Below are 22,618 nucleotides of genomic sequence, written 5' to 3'. Positions count from 1 at the left end.
TTGCCACCCCTCCCTCCCCCCTCCACACACACAGAGTGACGGATCGGGGCCCATGGGTATTTTTTTGGAAAAAAAATGACTATAAAAAAAAAAAAGGTCCCCGGCACTGTTCCCTCAATATAATTTTTGTTCCTACGAACCTGTTACATACATTACATGAGTTTGTTGGGAGAAATTCAGTCACAAAAATAATGTAATTTTTTCTTATCAGGTTTGAATAATATTAAAAGGAAAAGATAAAAGTTTTAAATATTCTTTAAAAACTGATTTTTATTAATAGACATAGCAATGTTTTTTTTTGCTTATCATAATGTTGCATAATTATGCAACAATATTTTGTAAAGCGCTTTTTAATTTTAGATGTTCTTAGTTGCGTTTTCGCTTTTTTTGTTTACGTACTTAAAATACCCATATAATGATTTGTAGTACGACTTTATTTTATTTGCTAAATTTACTATTTCTTTATAGTAAATACAGCAAATAAACTTGATATCGATTTTAAAAACAAAAAAAAATCTTGATTATTATATCACATTAATATTAAATATTATATTAATATATTAATATTGGTACAAAAACATAATAAAAACCTATTACAAATGGTATTAAAATTAATACCGCAAGCAGTTAGTTTAGTTTTTTTTTCCTCTCATAATGGCAACTTTAAAAAAGTCACGTGACCACGGGAACACTCTACACACTGGAAAAAAATTACCATTTATTTTTGTTTTGGTTTTATTTATTTAATGATAAAATAAAAAATTTTATACTATTGCTTATTTATATATTATTATTTTTAACATTTTTATTATCTGTATTTAATAAAAATATATATTTTTTTATAATATAAACTTACGGCGACAATGTAAACGGGACTTGGTGATCAGACTATAAGTTGATTAAATACATTCCTATCAACCTTCTCTTCTATAAATCTGACCTTAGATTACTGATTTTATTGAGCTAATGAAGTTAATTTTTAAAGAACTCTGCTCCTATGAGTTACTTAAAAAAATGAAAACATACAAAACCAAAATGAGAGTCTCGAAATGATGGGAACAATTACCAAAAATATTTTTGTCCAATGTTGCATTTAGAATATTGCTCATCGGTTACTTAGTGGACCGTTAGTGGCATGCTTCATTCCGCTATAGAATGCCTGCTGGGAATACACAGATTCAAAAACTTTTAGCAAGTTGCGTAGTTCAAACTATTTTTTTTAATTTTCATCAATCAAATGTTGAATATTACATTAAAACTTGAGATTTTTAAGACGGCTGATTATATATCAGCCATTATAGATGGTTGTCGCGACAACATAACTTTCTGTCAGGTTTGTAAATTAATTTAATTTCTCTAAATTAATGTAAATTAATTTACAGAAATTAAATTGTAAATTAAACTGTAACTAAACTGTAGGTTCTGTAATTTAATTTAATTTCCTTCAATAAGATCTTTCATATTTGATCTCCAGATTTTCAATTTCATTTTTGACAACAAAGTGTTTCTTTTCCAAAACTTTTGATGAGGTATGCCACCTTAAATAAATAAAAGCACAAAAAAAGTGTTTTAATATTTTAAAAGCAAAGCAAGTTGTTGTATAAAATAACTTGGTTTGATTTTAAAACATTAAAAACACCATTTCGTGATTACGTAAGTATATTTTGAACTTGGTACATTTCATGAACCAAGTTCAAAAAATACTTACTATGTTAATTGAAACCATTCAGCATAATTGTTGCATTTAATAACTCAAATTTAAAACAATTTTCTAAGTTTGCCTTTGTGAAGATGTGTGCAATCGGCGCTTGTCCTCTAAAAGCACGCCACAATTTATAAAAATTTATAAATTTATAATATAAAATTTATAAACTTATACAAGTTTATCAAAATTTGAAATATAAGATTTATAAAAAGAGATTCTTAGACACATCTCACAATTTTTTGATAATATAAAATTTTTAAATATAATAACAATTATTTAATAATAATTTTTTAAGTTATTAATATAATATAAAACATATATAAACTTTAATAATACCTATCTTCAATTATAATGTCTAATAATACTCCTAATATAAAAATATAAAAATTCTCTATATAAAATATACAAAAAGTCCTTAAAATATAAAAATATAAGAATATAAAAAGTTCTAAAATATAAAAAGTATAAAAAAGTCCTTATAAAAATATTTCGTCACAATAATATTTAAAAAAATAAGGCAAAAAAAAAAGGATCGTTAATGATATCTAAGAACAAGTAGAACATTTTTTTTACTTTAGAACCTTGTTTTCTATACTTTTTTTTCTTTTTCGTTTTTTTCGCTTCTTTACAAAAACATAATTTGTGTTGTCTTATTATAAACAAGTATTTGTAAAAAAAAATGCTCATAGTGTTTGATGGTTTAAAACGGAGAGGCGTAACATTAAAAGTATATACGGAGCAATTATAGCAAAGTAGTATATCGGGAAAGTGTGAGTATATCTGATGCTCTGTTCAAAAGTATTAAAAGACACTTTAATATTTCAATTAGATTAATTTTATGCAATAAAGAAACAGTTTGGGTTCAAAACCCGTTGCTAAATTTGTTACAAAGCCCATATATATCTTTCATAAATAGATTTGTGAAGCTGCTCTTTTCTGCAAAGCATTTTTATTTTTGAAATTTTCAGTATTGAGGTTTAAATGATGTGAAATCCTTAGGGAAACTTGCATAAATAAAAAATTTAGTTTTTTTTTTTTTTCAAAACAAACTATTTGACTTTGCTATTTAAGCTGTTACGCTGTGTTAAAAATTTAAATTAAAAATATTTTTTGTCACATGACGCGGTAAAAACCCTTCCCTATGTGGTATTTAGTGAAACTTTGCAATACTCTCTCCTCCAGATTTATTTGAATGGTGAACTTCTATTGTTTGAATGGCTCTTACTTAGTGTCAAAATCTCTGTCTTAGTGTCAAAAAGTTTTTCAATTATTTAAAACTAGGATGTTAAAAAATTTATTATTTTACCTCAGTTGGAAATAAAAAAATAACTGTTATAAATTTAATTTAGACTAAAATATATTTAAAAAATTGATAGAGTTGATTGAGTTGAATTGATTTTCCTCGCTTTAAATATATGCCATTAAAATTTCAAACATTTTAAAATAAAATTAAGGTAGGAAAGTACTAATTGTTTAGCTTTTTTTTAAAAAAAAGAAGTTGCAAATCAATTATTTGTTACAGAACACACGAGTGTGAAAAAAAACTGAATAAAGTGCACAATGCGAATGATTTTTAGCTGAGTTGATGCTTTTGCTTTGCTTCAACCGTATCGAACTTGACCGAGCACAAGTTGAATAATGCCGAACGAAGCATGTTGTGGAGCCTTGTCGGAGGAGTTGCACACTACTTTTAGAACACACGCATGCGCTAAAAGGTAAAAACAAACCAAACACTCACGCTGTTTGCTTCAACAGTATGTTGGACTTCAAGTAATTTAGTTTGGTAAGTAAAACCATAATGGAATTCTGCTATTAAAAAGTTTGAAACGAAATTATGCAAACCCAAATGGCTGCTCAATAAAATTGCCGAAGAGTATACCTGAATTTTTAAAAACTATTCTGAGTAATGATTTTTGGATATTGAAAACATGCAGTCCTTTAAAAAAATTTCATTTTTTACTGCACTACTATATTTTACAAATCAAACAATAAAATTCACTTAATATTTTGTTCCAAAGCATCAAAGTTTTTAAAGGATATATTAAAACCTGCTGCCTACGAAATGTTTTACTCAGTTCAGATAGGGGATACTATTTTTACTATCTTAAATCGATATCAAAATCTTCACCCCATAGGTTCTGGTGCTCAAGGAATGGTTTGGTAAGTTTTTAAAAAAAAGTCTAATGTTAATTGAAATTAAAATACTATAAATTATTTAATAACAAGTTATTAGCAAATTACTATTGCTGGTTAAATTTATGCAAAATGGCAATTATAATATTACCAATTAAATAAACGTCTACGTAATTAAAACTTTGAATCAGTAGCATTTTTTATGACATGATTGAGAGAAGTGAAGGATTTGGTTATAAAATTAAAAATATCAACTGTGCATTCTCAAGTAAGTATAAAGCATTTTTGACTGCCTTTTTAAGGCAATTTGTTATGTGTACCTTCAGTTATGCATTATGCTTTTACATATAGTTCTAATTATTTATGCTGAATTAAAATAGCGTAAAAAATAAGTTTGAAATTTAAAGAAAAAGCAAAGTCAATCAGCCTTTTAAATTCAGGTCAGCACTTAAAATACGCCACCATAAAGTACGCCACCATAAAGTTTGCCTAACTACCAATTATAGTTTGCATGTCAGTAATAGCTTGTATTCTTCAGCAACACAAAGATATCAATTGTTGTTTTAATGTAGCAAAAATATACCTGCAAACAAATTTGGTTGAGCTGTATATACGGGCTAGCATTAACAGCCTAAAGATCTATAATTTGACAATGTATGATAAACTTATGCTTTTTAAGCTAATTCCAACATTTAAAGAGCTGATTGATTATATATTTTTTAGAATTAAAAAATTGAGTTAAACCTAAATCAAAATAGCCTTAAACATTAAGGCTATTTTGATTTAGGTTTTGGTTTTAGAAAGATTTCTTAGATTGATTTTACTACAAGTTATTTAATATAAAAATATTTATAAATTGATTAACATTTTAGTCTTATAATTTACTACAGGTTATTATTATTGAACTTGAGTAAATCATCTTTAAGTGCACATAGACACATTAGGGTTTAAGCTTGTTAGTTCAATTATCTCTTTAATCAAACAAAACAGGAACTATAGTATATAAAACAACGATATTATACATTAAAATTTGGGGTGTTTGCAATTAAATTATTTTAAAAAAACTTTATTTAGTATGTTGGAAATAATATTGGTAAAATCATTTCTAAATTTATATCTTAAAATTATGTTGATTTATTTAACAATTTATCTTTAAATTATGTTGTTATAAAATTTAAATTTTTTAAATGATTTAAAAGTGGATTAAAATCTGCATGGTTTACTTAAAATTTTGATGAAATGGTTTGAAATATATCAATGAAATAACATATCCTACAAGTTTTATATCAAAACTTTTTTTGGTTCTTGATTAACAGTTCATTTCACTTATAATACAGATATACTTTTATCTTCATTTTTGTAATTATTTTCTCCTTCATAAACATGGTTCTTGATATGCAATTTTGGTTCACTGATAAAAAGATTAGTACAGTAATACCTAATGCATAATGGGTTTGATATCACCATTTGAGCAAGGGTTTGCTCAAATGATGAGAGGTATTACAACCCTTTATAAGCCTCTGTGTTTGTACAACTCGAAGGACTATAAGTGTATCTTTAACATTTCATTTGCTGGCTTTGTTATAAGTGTAAGATGTTATTTAACTTTGTAAAATTTAAAAATGTAAATAGGTTTGGTTTAATATGGTTTAATAAAAAAGTGACAATTGAAAATTTGATAACTGATTTAAAATACAAGATTAGAGAAAACAAATTATAATTAAACAACTGCACTGAAAAATATTAAAGGAAAGAACTGCAGAAAATTTAAAAGGAAAGTTAAATCAACTTTTGATGTCCTTGTTTAGTATAATTTTTGATAACTTGTCTGACAAATAAAAATGTTGATTGGAAAAATTATAAAACAGCATAGGTTAATATTGAGCAGTGGTTATTTATGACCTTTAATATGTATGCAGTTTGCACAGCCTAATGACAAAGTTTAATGAAGTTTAAAGTTGTGCTTTATCCACACAGCCCATTCAAATAAACTTTTTCAAGTTTAAGATATTTAAAAGCATTGACCTAACAGAACATGTCATCTCTACAGAAGCAAAAATATTTGTTTTTAGTTTTCGATTGCTTTTTTATAGTTAGATGGGTCATTTTATGCCAAATCAGTAGACAAGGGTAACCCTATCTTTTTGATTTTTTTCAATTTTCACATATGTTACAAGGCTTATGAGTATTTAAAAAACTTGTTTGAGTATCTTACCTCCTATGGTTTTTGAGATTTCAAGTTTTTCATTTTGCTAATTTATAGGATTTTGATTTTTGATAGTCTTCCGAGTTTAGAGATGTTTGAGCACCTTAACTTCGTTATTACAGGTATATAGTTTGGGGTATTCTGGCGGTCAAAAAAGTCGCCTCAATTCTTTTTTTATTTTCAACTAACTCGCTCAACCCTCAATTTCAAAACATAAACCAAACTTGGTCACTTTTGAGAGAAACATGTTGATATCTCTTAATGTTTAAGGTGGATATGAACATTAATTGTGAGCTGACTGTTCTACCACTAGTACTGCTACCATGTGTAATTGATCTATTGAGGCAAATATTATGTTATATATCTTTTTTATTTAATTTAGGTGTAGTAATGGTGTTTAAAAAAAAAAAATGATATTCATAAAGATCTCAAAGTGCTGAGAAAAGCTATATTTATATCTCAAAGAGTTATCTTAGAGTTAATTTAAATTACCAAAACAATCAAGATATTAACAAAAAGAGTTTTCAGCTTTTTTGTAACTTTGCCATTTTAAAGTCTAATTTTCAGTTCATGATTCTGCCTAATTTTTTTCTCCATAAAAATATCTGATTTGTTTAATGAATAGTGTGTTCATAGAACAGAGTTTTTTTTATGATTTATATAGAATACGGACTTAGGTTTTCTTTTTTTTAGTTTTCTATATACTGTTTTTGAACTAAGCCTATTATAGCTAATGAAATATAAAACTATATGAAAAATACATATATTAAAATAAACATATCAGTCTTCTCTGTTTAGCCAGCACTTTTGGGCTCAAACCTTTTTGCTATTTCCCCTACGCCTCTAAAACTTTAGAGAGCACATAAAAAAGTGATTGCCAAAAAAAAAAAGCGTTATTATCATTGCAAGTCTTTTATTTATGAATTATTTTGTTTAGAATTTAAATAAAATCTTTGTTTTTCTGTTTTTATTTTAATTAACACATGGGCTGAAACAAAGAAAACACGGGTTTTTTCAAAATTAGCTTTATTCATCAATGTAATCTCAATCAAGAGCAACGCAATCATTCCAGCGCCGATCTAACATTTCAATACCACTTTTGTAGAACAATTTATCTTTTGCTTCAAAGTAGGCCTCAGTTTCAGCGATAAGCTCTTCATTTATGCAAAATTTCTTACCGCCGAGCATTTTTTTCAGGTCTGCGAACTGCCAGTAGTCGCTGGGAGCCAAATCTGGCAAATTCGGTGGATGTGGGAGCAATTCAAAGGTCAATTCATGTAGTTTTGTCATTGTTTTGATTGACTTGTGACATGATGCGTTGTCTAGATAAAACAAAAAAATTTTCTTTGCCATATGCGGTCGTTTTTTTGCAATTTCGGCCTTCAAACGCTCCAATAATGCTATATAATATTCACTGTTGATGGTATTTCCTTTTTCAAGATAATTGATGAATATTACACCACGCACATCCCAAAATACCGAAGCCATAACCTTTCCAGCCGATTGTTGTGCTTTTGGGCACTTTGGACGAGTTCACCAGTTGCAGTCCACTCAGATGACGATCGTTTTGATTCCGGAGTAAAGTGATGGATCCATGTTTCATCCATTGTCACAAATCAACGCAAAAATTCCGGTTTGTTACATTTGAACATGGCCAAACACTGCTCAGAATCATCAACGCGTTCTTGTTTTTGGTCAACAGGAGCCAACGCGGCACCCACTTTGAACAGTGCTTTCTCATAGTCAAATGCTCATGTAATATAAAGTCAACACGTTCTTTTGATATATTTACGATGTCAGCTAACTCACGCAACTTCACTTTTCGATCATTCAAAACGATTTTGTGGATTTTGTCTTCTGGTGTTACCGCCTCATTTGGATGTCCACTGCATTTTGCATCATTGGTGTCTCTAGTATTTTTTCCCATCAAGAAGCAGTGTAAAATTAAAATACGAAATTGTTTTTGATCCATTGTTCTGAAATTAAAGAAAGTAAAGTTACTATTAGCAAAATAACTCACTTACTAATGAATAGAATATAATAAAATTTTAACAGCCTTAAGTATTAACTGAAAAAAAGGTGACTGCAATAAAACTCGCGCTATCTATGTGTTAGGCTCAGGACTTTTCAGCCCATGTGTTATCTTATTTAGAGTTTAAATAAAACATTTGTTTTGCCTTTATAATGTAATTTTTTTATTTATAATTTAGATAAATTATTATTTATTTTTTACAGTTTTTGTTTTTTGCAGTTTTTATATTATTTTATCTAGAATTTGAATAAAACATTTTTGTATTTTTTTTTTTTTTTTTTTTTTTTTTTTTTTCCTTTAATTTAGATTTTCTTCATAGCATTCTGCTATTTTTATTTTAATTTAAATAGAAAATAAAAATAAAGACTAAATGCAAATAAAATTGTGCGCACCTGCCTAAAAATGACCGTCTGGTCAGCGGTTTTGTGTGTGCTGGCATTTAATTTTAAACAGAGAAGAGTGGCATATGTATAGTAGTTATACTAAATTTTCAATTAAAGTTTCATTTTTTAGTGCTGCGTATGATACAGTAATAAAACAAAAAGTTGCTATAAAAAAGTTAAGTAGACCTTTTCAAAATGTAACTCATGCAAAGAGAGCATTTCGAGAGTTGAAATTGATGAAAATTACAAACCATAAAAATGTGAGTCATTTTCTTTTTTTTTTCTTTCTTTTTTTTGTTTTTTTTGTTTTGTATTTTTTTATTATTTAAGATATTTTTTAATTTAATTTTGTAGATTATTGGGCTGCTCAATGTATTTACTCCTGACAAAAGCTTAGAAGATTTCATGGATTTGTAGGTTTTTAGTTAGCTTTTTTTTCTATTGCTTGTTTTTAAATATTTTGAATATTTATTATCAAATAGTGTATATAATAATGTGTACATATATATATATATATATATATATATATATATATATATATATATATATATATATATATATATATATATATATATATATATATATATATATATATATATATATATATATATATATATATATAAAATATATATAATATATAAAGTATAAAGCATATAAAAGGACTCAAAAATAAATAAATTAGATTAATTTATATTATTTATGAGCATTATATATACAAATTTATAAACAAAGAAAATACAACTTTTTATGTTACTAATAGTTTCATAAAGTAAATTTCAAGCAATCATCAGCCATGTAATATAAAACAAGAAACAAAAAAACCGTTTAAAATATAAATTTACAGTGGAGTGAGTTTGGAGAGAAGCAATATTATTAAATTAAAACAACATATTATTACATACTTTTTATATAGACATGTGTTGCTTTGTTTTGGTTGTGGAATTGTAAGATCTTTGTAATGGTTTAAATTGTAAGAATGTTTTGCAATTTTCCATTTAATTATTGTGTTTATTTCACTTTCTTTTAACCTCCGTAGTTTCTTAGACAATTTTTTTTTTTTTTTTTTCGTATTGTTTTTTTATTTTTTGATAATAAAGGTTTTTGTATGGTTGAAAGATTTTGTGTAGAGCATATCTAAGTTTAAATGTGGTTTTTCATTCCTATCCAGAGTGTGTGAGTCTCTATATACTCTTGATACAGTATTTTATTTGTTCAGTGTTGCTTTTCATTACATGAGGGTTATGCAAGTTAATGATTTATTTATATTTTTGGTATACAACTGTAACTCACCTTTAGAGTATTTCTATTAAAAATCTTGTGGTATTTAATGGGCAATTGGGGAATGTTTCAATAAATGAATTAGCTGACAGCCTTAATTCTATTGAACAAGGAATCGCTTTAATATGCTAGGATGGTGATTGGAATCAACATGTATGTAACTTAGTTCATCATTTGGTTTAAAAAAATGGTCTAAATGATTGGTCATTAAGATTAAGTGTTACATCAAGTCCACAACTTTTATGTTGCATTGCATAGAGATGGAAAAATTTAAAAATTGAATGTTTTTTTATTGTATCCTCTTTGTAGTAGTAAATCAAATGCTAATAAACCTGACCAGAAAAAGTTTAAGAATAATATACATATACATATATAAGAATAATATACATATATATATATATATATATATATATATATATATATATATATATATATATATATATATATATATATATATATATAATTTACTATATATTTATATATATATATATTCTTTCTTTTTTTTAGATATTTAGTCATGGAACTAATGGATGCAAGTTTATGTCAAGTTGTACAAATGGATCTTGATCATGAACGATTATCATACTTACTGTATCAGATGTTATGTGGAATCAAGGTATATTTCTTTTTATTTATTTTTAATCTAATGGCAGTATTGAAATTAAAACATTTTTTATTTAAAGTAAGCTTTTAATTATTTTTGAATTATTATAATATATTTTTTTGTATTTTACAAATTTAGCATCTTCATTCAGCAGGTATTATACATAGAGTAAGTTTATATTTTACTTCTTTTTTTACAAATTAAAATTTAAATCTTAAAATTTATAAATTAAATAAGTATTATACAAAATGATTTAAGAAAAAATTGTGCAAAAGGCGTTAACTTTGAAGTCAATGTCAATTTTTGCTTGTTTTATATTTTAGGATTTAAAACCAAGCAATATTGTAGTAAAGTCTGATTGCAGTTTAAAAGTAAGTATTTCAAGGTTTGATTTAAGTTTAAAAAAAGATCCATAAATGTTGTTACAGTTTATAGTTTGAAATCAGTTTAAATAAATGAATTTTAATTAAATTAATGTTCTTCCCGTTCCTCTTTAGGTAGTTCATACTAGAAATAGAAATGTAACTCTTCTTTTAAAGTTCAACTTCAGCTTGGTTTGATCTAATGTTCATATTTGGTTCTGTTAATTCATAATTTTAGTTTCGGTTTGATAGTTTTGAAGGTTCAATTCAGGTTCAGTTTGACTTAATGAAAGTAGGCGATAGCAAAACTTAGTAATAAGTATCAATTTAATGTTTATTCATAATTTACAACACTTGAACTGGGAGCTTTATATTCACAATGATAAAACATAAATAAATTTGCAATACACAAGCTAATTTTCTTACAAGAAACTTTAAAATACAATAAACTTTAGCTAAAGTACGCAAAACATCAAAGCAGGAATCGTAATGACTAATGATTTTAACGCAGATTTTTAGCCTGCTAGTTCAGTTTGTTTGCTTTTGTTTATGGTCTTCTTTTTTTTCAATAATAGTTTATACCATGCTTTAATTGAGATGACACTGATGTTTGATTTTTTTATTTAATCAGACTCCTCTTATAACTGTGCTTCTTACAACTGTTTAAGGTTAAAGTTGATTGGTTAATTGCTATTTCTTTCATGATTTTACTTTTGATTTTCCTTTGGTTGATATCTTCCATCTCTACACCTATAAGATGTAGAGATGGATGCTTCCAAAGCTGATTATTTGTAGAAAAAAATTATTAAGATTTTGGAAAATTTTTAATTATTTTTGGAATATCTTTAATAATATTACTAACAAAAGCAACTCTGATATTTTATCACTCTTACATTGGTCAGATCATGTGTTTAAACTCTTTTTTTTTGACTTCATTACTCAACAATTATCTTTAATGCACAAAAATTAGTTTTGTGTAAGAGAAATGAGGTTAGATTTGCTGACAAATATCATGTGTCACCAAATTTAATGCAGACTAAGCCATTTCAAAATTGTATTAGTTTTGCTGACAAATATTATTTATCTCTAAACCTTATATAAACAAAACCATGTGCAAATAAAATTTTGAATAAATACTTTGTATTTCAATCTTTGATTTTAGTTAACAATTACGCTGAAAGAATGAGATAAGGAATTTAGTATATATTCTATAATATTTATGAATATATATATATATATATATATATATATATATATATATATATATATATATATATATATATATATATATATATATATATATATATATATATATATATTAAATTTTAATTGAAAAATAAAAAGACTATAAAATTTATTCAGAACCTTAAAGGAGTTTTTTAAGTAATATAAACATATTAATCCATTTGTAAAGAACTTTAAAAAAATGGTGTGCAATAATGAAATTTGGGTCAAAAATCAATTTATTAGGAAAAAATGTCTCATACCCAAAAGTTCATAAAATTATAATATTAAGTTGCAATTATTCTCACCTAGCTGTTTTTTTTGTGAATCAAATTAATTAAAGATGAGAGTTTTTACTATTGTTATTTAGAAAATTTTTTCCTAAACAATATATATATAACAGAGGGGAAATTTTGGGTCAAAATCTCCTCCAATTCAATCAATTAGTACTTCTCCAATCAAAGATTTCTTTTCCAAACATAGCAACAACCCCTACACACTTGTCCGAAAATGATAATAATTACTCCGAAAAGCACCAAAAAAACCCTTTGGTGGGAACAATATACACACCTTCCTGATATGAAAAATCCAAAAATTGAAATCTTTTATGACCGTCCGAGAGAAAAAATTCACTTTGAAGTTTTCGGCATTGTCAGAAATTGTATGTTGACTGCTTTGAGAATCTTAATAAAACAATTTTTGCTTTTCTGAACATTTTATTCTCAATAAATACATTTTTTTCCTTTACAGCACTTAATAAATCACATATTAAACTCATATTAAATTAAAAAACAAACAGTGCATTCCTTTAATTTTAATCAGAATTTTAAATTCAAAATGATGATTTTCTTATAAAATTTCAACAGGTTTTCAAAAGGAGCCAATGGTTTCACAAGTTCTTGCTGTTGAAATCAACAAGACAATTTTGTAGGTTTTGCAAATATTCTGGATGGTCTATTGGCCTCTTTTATCTTTCCCAATGTGTCCTGAAGTTGTGATGCAATGCCTCTGCAGCCTGCTCACTGTACTTGCTAAGAGATTCCTTCCTGTGATCAATGAATTCCTTGACATGAAAGAAAGCGGCGTGGACTTTAGGGGTCATACTTGGCTTTGGCAAATAAAGAAAGGAATTTTTGATTCTCATTTCCAAAACAAGAGGACACAACTGCATCAAACTTTCTGAGTGTATCAATCCATGGAAAAACTTGGAATGCTTAGTCTTCTTCAGCAAGTCTTTGAAGAAGATCAACATGTTTCAAAAGTTTTTGGCACTCATTGCCAGCAAACTGGCCTCCATGAAATGGCTGGCGCTTGATGTGAAGTTCTTTTGGCCATTCATCAGTGTTTTAAACAAATGGCTCACCATACCAAGTAAAAGATGAAGTTCCATGGGTGGGATCTTGTCAAGAACAAAAGTAGAGTCATGCACATCTAAGAGTGGATCATGAACAACATTTTGAAACTGCTTGGCCTTCTTGTGGTCCAGACCTGAATCTTGAAATGAAGCAAAGCACTTTCTTTTTGAGCCAAATGTGCGGAGTTTTCCACATTGTGACAAGTTACGGTGATCCGCATCACACCAAGTACATGGATGAGAGCATGGGATTGAAGCCCGCAAACAAAGTTTGCTAACTTCATGTCACAGGACAAAGAAAAATCTAGTCCACTTGGACAAATTAAAGACAAGATGCTTTTGAGGTTATCATAATTTTCAGGAACATCCTCAGCAACTGCAACAAGAAGTTGGCGCTTGACTCCACTCTCTCTGGGTGTTTAAAATAACGCAGCCTTTTTGCCTGGTGGTGAAATGGATGGAAGTCTTATTTCTTCTTCTTGAATGCCAATACTGACTTTAAGGAAACCACCTATAGCATCGATGCCTAACTTCACCAAGTAGTCACCTTGAACATGATGTTGCAACAAGACATCATTCAGTAGCTCAGACAGATTTTTGCAGTGAACCACAAGTTGTTTTCTGGACTGCTGCTTATCATTTTAAATAGATATGTATGTGTGTGTGAAGTGGTCTGCCAATTGCTTTCCAATGTCGAGAAACTTTTCTTTAAATCTTGGCTCGACAACTTGTATTTGTGACTTGGTTTAATGTAGATGCAAGTTTTTTGATGTTGTTGTTTGACAGTCCAGTGTTGTTTTGTATGCAGACAAGATCTTGAGCTCGTAGAAGTGGCACATCACCAAACAGTCTCTTGGGGTTTGAAGGATCTTTAGGAAAGAAATTTTAAAAACACCAATTTGAGACACTTAAAAAGCAGTGGCCTTATTAAAATGCAAAACATTTTATGTAGTACTTTTACTGTTAAAGTATTAAGCAAGATTCCCTTTACCTGGAGTAATTGGCATGGGACGGCCTCCACCACTTTGCGCAATTCTGACAGTTCCATGAGGTGAGGACTGTTTTGCTGAGATAACAGTCGATGCAATCTGTTCACTGGCTTTTGGATCCTTTGAAGCAAGTTCTCTAGGATTTTCTCTGAAGGTGTATTGATTGCACTGATGTGACACTCCTCTTGCAACAAGTGTGAGTGTTGTTTGAACATCTTCTTTGATTTTGTGAAGATTCTAATTTGTTCAAAGCGTGCTTTTGAAGTGCTTTCAAATGACCAATTCGACAAATAATGCAATCACAATGCTGACCACGTGTCTCTGGTCTAACCAGGACTTCTGTGAAATCATCAAGTTTTGGGAGAGCCACATTTTCACCTTTGCACTTTTTCCCTAAAAGAACCCTGCAGGTATTGCATATTCCACTTGGAACTTGTAAGTCAGAAAAGTCAAGTGTGAATGAAACTGATTTCTTGATTTGTTCAATCAAAAAACTTGTCAATTCTCGAGTACATTTGTTCAAACATAGGAAACAAACTGTTTTCCTACGGTCATCATGTTTTTTAACAGAATTTGGCATTTTTGCTTTAAAGTTAAAAAAAAGTTGTCATGCAGAATTTAACACTTGACAAGAACTGCTTTTTCCTGGAATTACAAAAACTTGTTTAGAATTAAATATTACTCACTAGGGCTTTGTAATAATAACAAAATGTTTTTAATACAATTTCTGACATATTTTTATGTATTTTATTTCAAAGATAGATATTGTACCATTTTGCAAACTTTTTGAACAATGCCGAAAACTTCAAATTGAATTTTTTTTCTTGGACGGTCATAAAAGATTTCAATTTTTGGATTTTTCTTATCAGGAAGGTGTGTATATTGTTCCCACCAAGAGGTTTTACCGGTGCTTTTCGGAGTAATTATTCTCATTTTCGGATAAGTGTGCTTAACTAAGAATTAACACCCTACCCAAACAATCTTTTTTTAAAAAAACTGATAAAATATATCTTATTTTCTTGTATACTAGAATACATCTAGTATTTCATATATTTCTTTTACAAGTACCTTCCAATGATTCCAAAAAATCACAATCTTTATCACATTCGTTTCTATATTTTTATTGTGCAACCTTTGTGTTGAAAATTTTGTGTCAATCTTAAATAGTCTTCACTTTATTGCCTACCCTATTTTTTCAAATTCCAAGGGTGGCACCAGCTGCATCATTCTAAATAAAATTTTTGCTTTTATTTAGAGTGAAATTGCTACAAAGTATTAATTTTTAAAGATTGTATTTAAAACTGTACTTTAAAAAACAATAAAATTTGACATATTGAAAACAAATTTTGACGTATTGAAAGTAAATTTTTAAAGTAATAACCACACCTTACCTGGTTTAAGTTGCAACTTTGCAATCTTTAAATTATTGTTTTGCTCAAATAAAGATTGCAATCAAGTTGTCAAGTTGTGAATAAAACCTGGTAAGCTGTTAATTAAAAAATGTAATTTATTGTTTTCAAGCTGTCAAATTTTCTTGCAGTTGGTTATGAATTTGAATGGTTTGCATTTTTAATAGTTCTTGAAAATGACATTGTTTTTTTTTTTGTTGTTGTTGTTGATCTTTAATAAAAGATCTTTAAAACTATGGTACAGTCAATTTTTCTAAGATGTGCTGGTATTGTTTTCCTTGTTTGAATTGCTTGAAGATTGAATAGACATTTTATTAGAAGTTGATTAAGATTTTTATTAGAGATTTTCTTTAACTAAACTGTTTAAAACAAAATTTTTTACTTTTTACTTAACAACTTAGAAACTCTTGTCTTTCTTTTTTTTTTTACACTTTAATTGGGTCATTCCATACCAAGTGGACCAAGGTCAAACATGAACCACCTCAAATTTTAATGCAGCTTGGTGGGTTGGTTTATGTTAATGAAAAAAGCAGTTCCTAAAAATTTCAGCATAAAATCTTTTGTGGTTCATGATATGGTCATTTAAAATTTCTAATTTTTCCAAAAATAAAAACTTTAGTAGCAAAAACATGTTTTGTTCATACTTTGAAACTCTAAAACAATTATTTTAAAAACAAAATTTCAGAAAACCTTTCAGTTTATTTTATTGTATATAACTCTAGACTTATTTTACTAAAACTTTGACATTGAATTTTCGAATGTCACATTTTATCCATTATGAAAATCTAAAAATCCTAAAAAATTATTTGCAAATATAGAAAGTTGATTTTTGATGGGTCAATATACAAAATCTACAATTTAAGAAGTGAAAAGACATATTTTTATAGTTTCTTTTAATGGCAGGCTTACAAATTTTTTTAAATTTACTGATAAGAGACGATTCAGTAAAAAACTATGGACTCCTAAAATGGATCTGGCTAAAACTTAAGAAAATTGTGCCTTCACTTCATACCATTGGTAACCTAGGATCAACACTGATTTTAATAAGATTTTTTTTTTCTATTGATTTAATAGACTTTATTGCAGTGATTTCAAAAAAAAAAAAGTTGGTACTCATGAGGAAGTTACAAAATCAGAACTTTGAAATTTGCACAAATTAAGCCATGTGCTTTAGTTTGTGATATATATTGTAATACAAAGTATGTATATATGTAAAAGTATTTCATATTCAGTACTAGAAATAAATCTTAAGTTAAGCCTGAATTAAACCCAGTTTTTAAATAGCTCTAGCTATTATCTATTAAATTTAGATTACAACTCATACTAATTTATAAGAGTTATTTGACAAGTTAACACAATGTACAAGTTGATTATGTAATAAAAAAATATTATTATGTAATTAACAATCAATATAAACATTGTATCTTTTAAATAAATATGTATTAAAATCAATTTTTGCAAAATTACTATAAAAGTTTAAAACAAATAAAGCAATTTTTAAATAATTTTGCTGTTGTTATTCAATTATGTTATTTATTCTAATGTACAAATGTAATATTTCAGTTTTTTTTTTTGAGCTGCTAGTTCATAGCATCTACCAGTTGCTGATTAAACTTTTTTAAATGAAATTTTGCATAAAATGTGCTTTTGGAACCCAGCAAATATCTTCTTTAAGTGGCCAAAGAAAAGTGTTTAAGGAAATAGACTGCTTCATGAACTATATAAGAATATATTTTGCATCGTTAACACATGCTATATTAATTCCTGGTGAATAAGAAGCATAAGCTGCATTATAGAAACATTTACACGAGTATACATATTGTCAATTGACATTCATCTGTAAAGTAGTCAATGATTGTAGTATAAAACAATGGTGGTTCCTTGTTTCTGAAATAAGTGCACAAGCAGCATAATGTTTTTCTAATTTAAACTTTATCCAACGTAATACAATTGTATTATTTGAAATCTATTGAAAATGTAACACATCGCTCAATAAGTCCGTAGGATAGCTAATAAAACAACAACATTTTGACATAATTTGATTTTATTCATCAACATAGTCTCCTTTTAAGGCGATACAGTCATTCCAGCGCTTCTCTAACTTTTCGATACCATGTTTGTAGAACGATTTATCTTTTTCTTCAAAATATGCTTCAGTTTCGGCGATGACCTCCTCATTCGATCCAAATCTCTTTCCCTGGAGCATCCTTTTGAGATCTGAGAACAGCCAATAATCGCTGGGGGCCAAATCAGGCGAGTATGGTGGATGGGGCAACAATTCAAAGTGTAATTCATTCATTTTTACCATTGTTTTCATTGACTTGTGACACGGTGCATTGTCTTGATGAAAGAGAATTTCTTTCTTCTTCATGTGAGGTCGCTTTTCGTCAATTACAGCCTTCAATCGTTCCAATAATGCCATGTAATATTCGCTGTTAATCGTTTTACCTTTCTCAAGATAATCAATGAACAATATACCATGGCTATCCCAAAATATGGAGGCCATAACCTTGCCAGCAGAAGTTTGAGCCTTTGGGCGCTTTGGGCGGCTTTCACCCGCTGGTGTCCACTCAGCTGGCTGTCGATTTGACTCAGGAGTGAAATGGTGGATCCATGTTTCATCCATTGTGACGTAGCGACGCAAAAAATCCTTTTTATCTCGGTGAAATAGTGCCAGACATGCTTCAGAATCATCGATTCGTTGTTGTTTTTGGTCCGGTGTTAGCAAACGCGGCACCCATTTCGAACAAAGCTTTCTCATGCCCAAATGTTCGTGTAATATTGTAAACACACTGCCTTCTGATATCTTTATGGCCTCGGCAATCTCCTTCAATTTCAATTTGCGGTCGGATAAGACGATTTTATGGATTTTTTTGATGTTTTCCTCAGTAACTGCTGAATTTGGGTGACCGGAGCGTTCAGCATCATCGGTGTTTGTACGACCACGTTTAAAGTCAGCAAACCACTTTTCAACCATTTGCCTCGATGGAGAGGAGTCCGAATAACACTTATCAAGCCATTGTTTGGTCTGCACCGTGTTTTTTCCCATCAAAAAGCAATGCTTAATGAGCACACGAAATTCTGATTTTTCCATTTTTTTCAATTCACAAAAGTTGATTCAATCGTTCACACACTAACTTGGTAAATAATGGTCCGATTGTCATGAAACTTTGACAGATATCGTTTGAAGGTTGGTACTTTCTAAAAACAATACGGATTCGGTATTTGTGTTGCCATCTATATGTCATCCTACGGACTTATTGAGCGATGTGTTATTCTTTGATATTTTGTCTTTATCAAGTAAATTTCTCAAGTAAATTGATAAGATCTGTTAATAATTATAAATTGGCCCGTGCTACAAGTCTTTTGAAAGAGCCCCCAACGCCATCACAAGCACTCTTTTCCTGTGATGTAGCAAAAAAATGTCATTCTGCAGATACCTCATGATCTTGTTCATGGTGACATAAGTTAGATATGTTTTTATAATTTTTGTATTGTGAACCTAAACCTTCACTATAATAAATGAAATGGTTAAAGTAAGGCATCAACTCTTTTATATTTTTTATTACTTCATAAATAAAACAATGAACTGAGTTTGTATTGTGCAGCAAACTGTCTGAGATGATACAAACACTTTTACATTTTATCTTCCATATAGCAAATTTTCTTCCATATAGCAAATTTTCTTCCATAAAGCAAATTTCCATATTTTCTTCCATATAGCAAATAACAATAGGATGCAATCTTGCTTGACTGTTATTCCAAAGGAGACCTTGCACTCTATCTTGAATTAAAAAACTGTAATTTTAAGTAAAGTCTAGTAATACTAAAATACAATTACTTGGTATAGTTATTTTCAAATGCTGCAAGTATGCTGCTTGATTTTTGACTATGTAGTGATGGTCTTTTAATTGGTCTATTTGTTGACAAGCTTTTGTAATAAAATCGTTCACTATAAAATTTCTGGAACTATATCATGTTTATTGTTGCCTTTTTGCCACTGATTAAAGCTGATCTATTTTATGCTGTATTAATAAAACAAAGTACAAAGTGTGTAAAGTACATCATTAGATCTAAATCAACATTGAGTTATATATAATGATGCAATTGCCATTTTTTTATTATTATTATCTAAACAGATATATTTAAATACAAGTTTTCCGTGAGTTTTGGCACAACAAATAAATAAGAAATGATAAATTTTATATGTAAAATATAGATGTAAAAAGAACAATGACTTGCTTGTCTTTTATGCCACAGCATTTAAATGTGTATGTTTAGTAGTGTGTTTGTGCATAAAGGCATTTCATGCACCGGACTGTAAGAAGAAATGCTTATTACATTTCTTTTAAGTTCTGGGCAAAAATGTGCATGGCAAAAAGTTAATGGACAGAGGGGGAGAGGGTACTAGCACATGGCTTAATTTGTGCAAATTTCATAGTTCTGATTTTGTAACTTCCCCATGAGTACCAACTTTTTTTTTTCTGAAATCACTGCAATAAAGTCTATTAAATCAATAGAAAAAAAAAATCTTGTTAAAATCAGTGTTGATCCTAGGTTACCAATGGTATGAAGTGAAGGCACAATTTTCTTAAGTTTTAGCCAGATCCATTTTAGGAGTCCATAGTTTTTTACTGAATCGTCTCTTCTCAGTAAATTTAAAAAAGTTTGGGAGCCTGTCATTAAAAGAAACTATAAAAATATGTCTTTTCACTTCTTAAATTGTAGATTTTGTATATTGACCCATCAAAAATCAACTTTCTATATTTGCAAATAATTTTTTAGGATTTTTAGATTTTCATAATGGATAAAATGTGACATTCGAAAATTCAATTTCAAAGTTTTAGTAAAATAAGCCTAGAGTTTTATACAATAAAAAAAAACTAAAAGGTTTTCTGAAATTTTGTTTTTAAAATAATTGTTTTAGAGTTTCAAAGTATGAACAAAACATGTTTTTGCTACAAAAGTTTTTATTTTTGGAAAAATTAGAAATTTCAAATGACCATATCATGAACCACAAAAGATTTTATGCTGAAATTTTTAGGAATTGCTTTTTTCATTAATATAAACCAACCCACCAAGCTGCATTAAAATCTGAGGTGGTCCATGTTGAAATCCTAAAATTTTGGTCCATTTGGCATGGAATGACCTATTATTTCAGAAAATTGTATGTAAAACCTTTATTTTTATGTTTGTTTAAATAAAAAAATATTTTTGTATTACTAAATAATGAATTTACTGACAGAAAGAAATTTTTATGTTTGTTTAAATAAAAAAATATTTTTGTATTACTAAATAATGGATTTACTGACAGAAAGAGAAAAAAGATTTATTTCAGAACCTTTTGGTATTGTTCCTTTTAGATTTTAGATTTTGGTCTTGCTAGAACGGCTGGTTCCGCATTTACAATGACCCCTTATGTAGTTACAAGATATTATAGAGCACCAGAAATTATATTAGGAATGGGATACTCTGAAAACGTAGATGTCTGGTCTATTGGTTGTATATTCGGTGAAATGATTCGTGGATCAGTAATGTTCCCTGGAACAGATCGTATCTTTTTTCTATTTAAACTGAGTTTTTAAATGTTAAAAAAAAATTTGTAAGGATTTTTTTTTAATTGCAAAATGTTACTTTTCAATTTTTTTAATTCTTTGTTAAATTCTACATATCAGTAAAATGTTTTTATTTTTTAATGTTTTAGCAACCTGGGTCTCAAAGAAAAACTATATATAAAATTCAATATTAAAGTTGAACAAATATTTTTATTCTCCCTAACCTAATATTTGTCTTCTCCCTAAGTTTAACAAAATATCTCCCTAGATTTATACATTATATTCTTTTCATTTAAATTTAATAAAATTATTGAATTTAAATGAACTTTGTCAATTAAATTCAATTAAATCTGAAAATAATAAATTCCAAACAAGTTTGAATTAATTTATATGGTATGACAAATAATATATAATAAATGGTAATTGATATATAATAAAGACCTAAATTTTTAAAAAAAATAGCAAATAATATATTTAATGACTCAAGGGTAATTCCATGTCAAATGACCCAGAATTTTTTAAAAATGTCACCCTATATCTCAGATTTTACTGATTTTTATACAGTTGAAGAGTACTTATTAAAATAAGAATTCCTTGAAAATTTTAGCCTCTGGCTCCAAGAAGATCCTGAAATTTTACATTTAGCAGATAATGACCAGGCCCCTCTTGTCCCCTTAGAGTTGTAACATTTATTTAGAGATTTCAAGTCACATAATTTTAAAAATATTTGATATTTTTACTTAAAAGTTTGTACCAGGCCATTTTCAGGGGTGGCGAATACAATGAAATGATCAGAAATGTAAAAAATTATTTTTAAGTACCTGTATTTATCAATTTAAATAAATTTAGGCAATTTTTTATATACCAGATTTTGATGTTCAAGAAATCCATGTGGCCTCAATGATATCAAAAATATATATATTTCACATTCTATATTCTTTGATCTTTTAAAAAATATAAAGACTTTTGATCTGCAAGTATATGGATTACCATATATGGATAACGGGGCACGGTTCCCAGTTTTTTGTAGCAGAATATTGCAATTGACTTTTCACTAACTTCCAGACTAGCTAGAGCTCTGAAACTTTTCGCATTTCTGTAGTGCCGATGAACATGCATGTTAAAGTTGTTTTCAGAGCCCAAGACATCAGGGACTCATGGTTCCAATTTTTCTGTATTCAATGATCTTTCTTAAAATGTTTTAAGAAAGTACATATGTTTATAAGATTATTGATTTGCAAGTATATGGATTAAAAACAGTCATCCATCTAAAATAATGATTTTAACAGAATATTATATTGTATAATTTAAAACTTTTTGAATTAAAAAGAAAACAGATATAACAGCATTGATCTGTCAGACAACAACAATTGAAGAATACAAA

The 22,618-nt window shown here is 28.2% G+C and overlaps 1 protein-coding gene across 1 annotated transcript in view; it reads left to right on the top strand.

Moving 5' to 3' along the window:
- Positions 1 to 3,492: 3,492 nt before the first annotated feature.
- Positions 3,493 to 22,618, top strand: part of LOC100201400 (stress-activated protein kinase JNK-like) — a 31,496-nt gene continuing 12,370 nt past the window's right edge. The window contains 7 exon segments of the mRNA NM_001365526.1: positions 3,493 to 3,865; positions 8,590 to 8,719; positions 8,814 to 8,872; positions 10,245 to 10,353; positions 10,480 to 10,509; positions 10,665 to 10,712; positions 21,043 to 21,232. Coding sequence (NP_001352455.1) covers positions 3,768 to 3,865; positions 8,590 to 8,719; positions 8,814 to 8,872; positions 10,245 to 10,353; positions 10,480 to 10,509; positions 10,665 to 10,712; positions 21,043 to 21,232 — 664 coding nt within the window. The 5' untranslated portion in view covers positions 3,493 to 3,767.

Source organism: Hydra vulgaris, chromosome 04 (assembly GCF_038396675.1).
Source record: "Hydra vulgaris chromosome 04, alternate assembly HydraT2T_AEP".
Taxonomy (NCBI): domain Eukaryota; kingdom Metazoa; phylum Cnidaria; class Hydrozoa; order Anthoathecata; family Hydridae; genus Hydra; species Hydra vulgaris.
The sequence above is the reverse complement of the archived record's forward strand: the minus strand, read 5'-3'. Positions and strand labels throughout refer to the sequence as shown.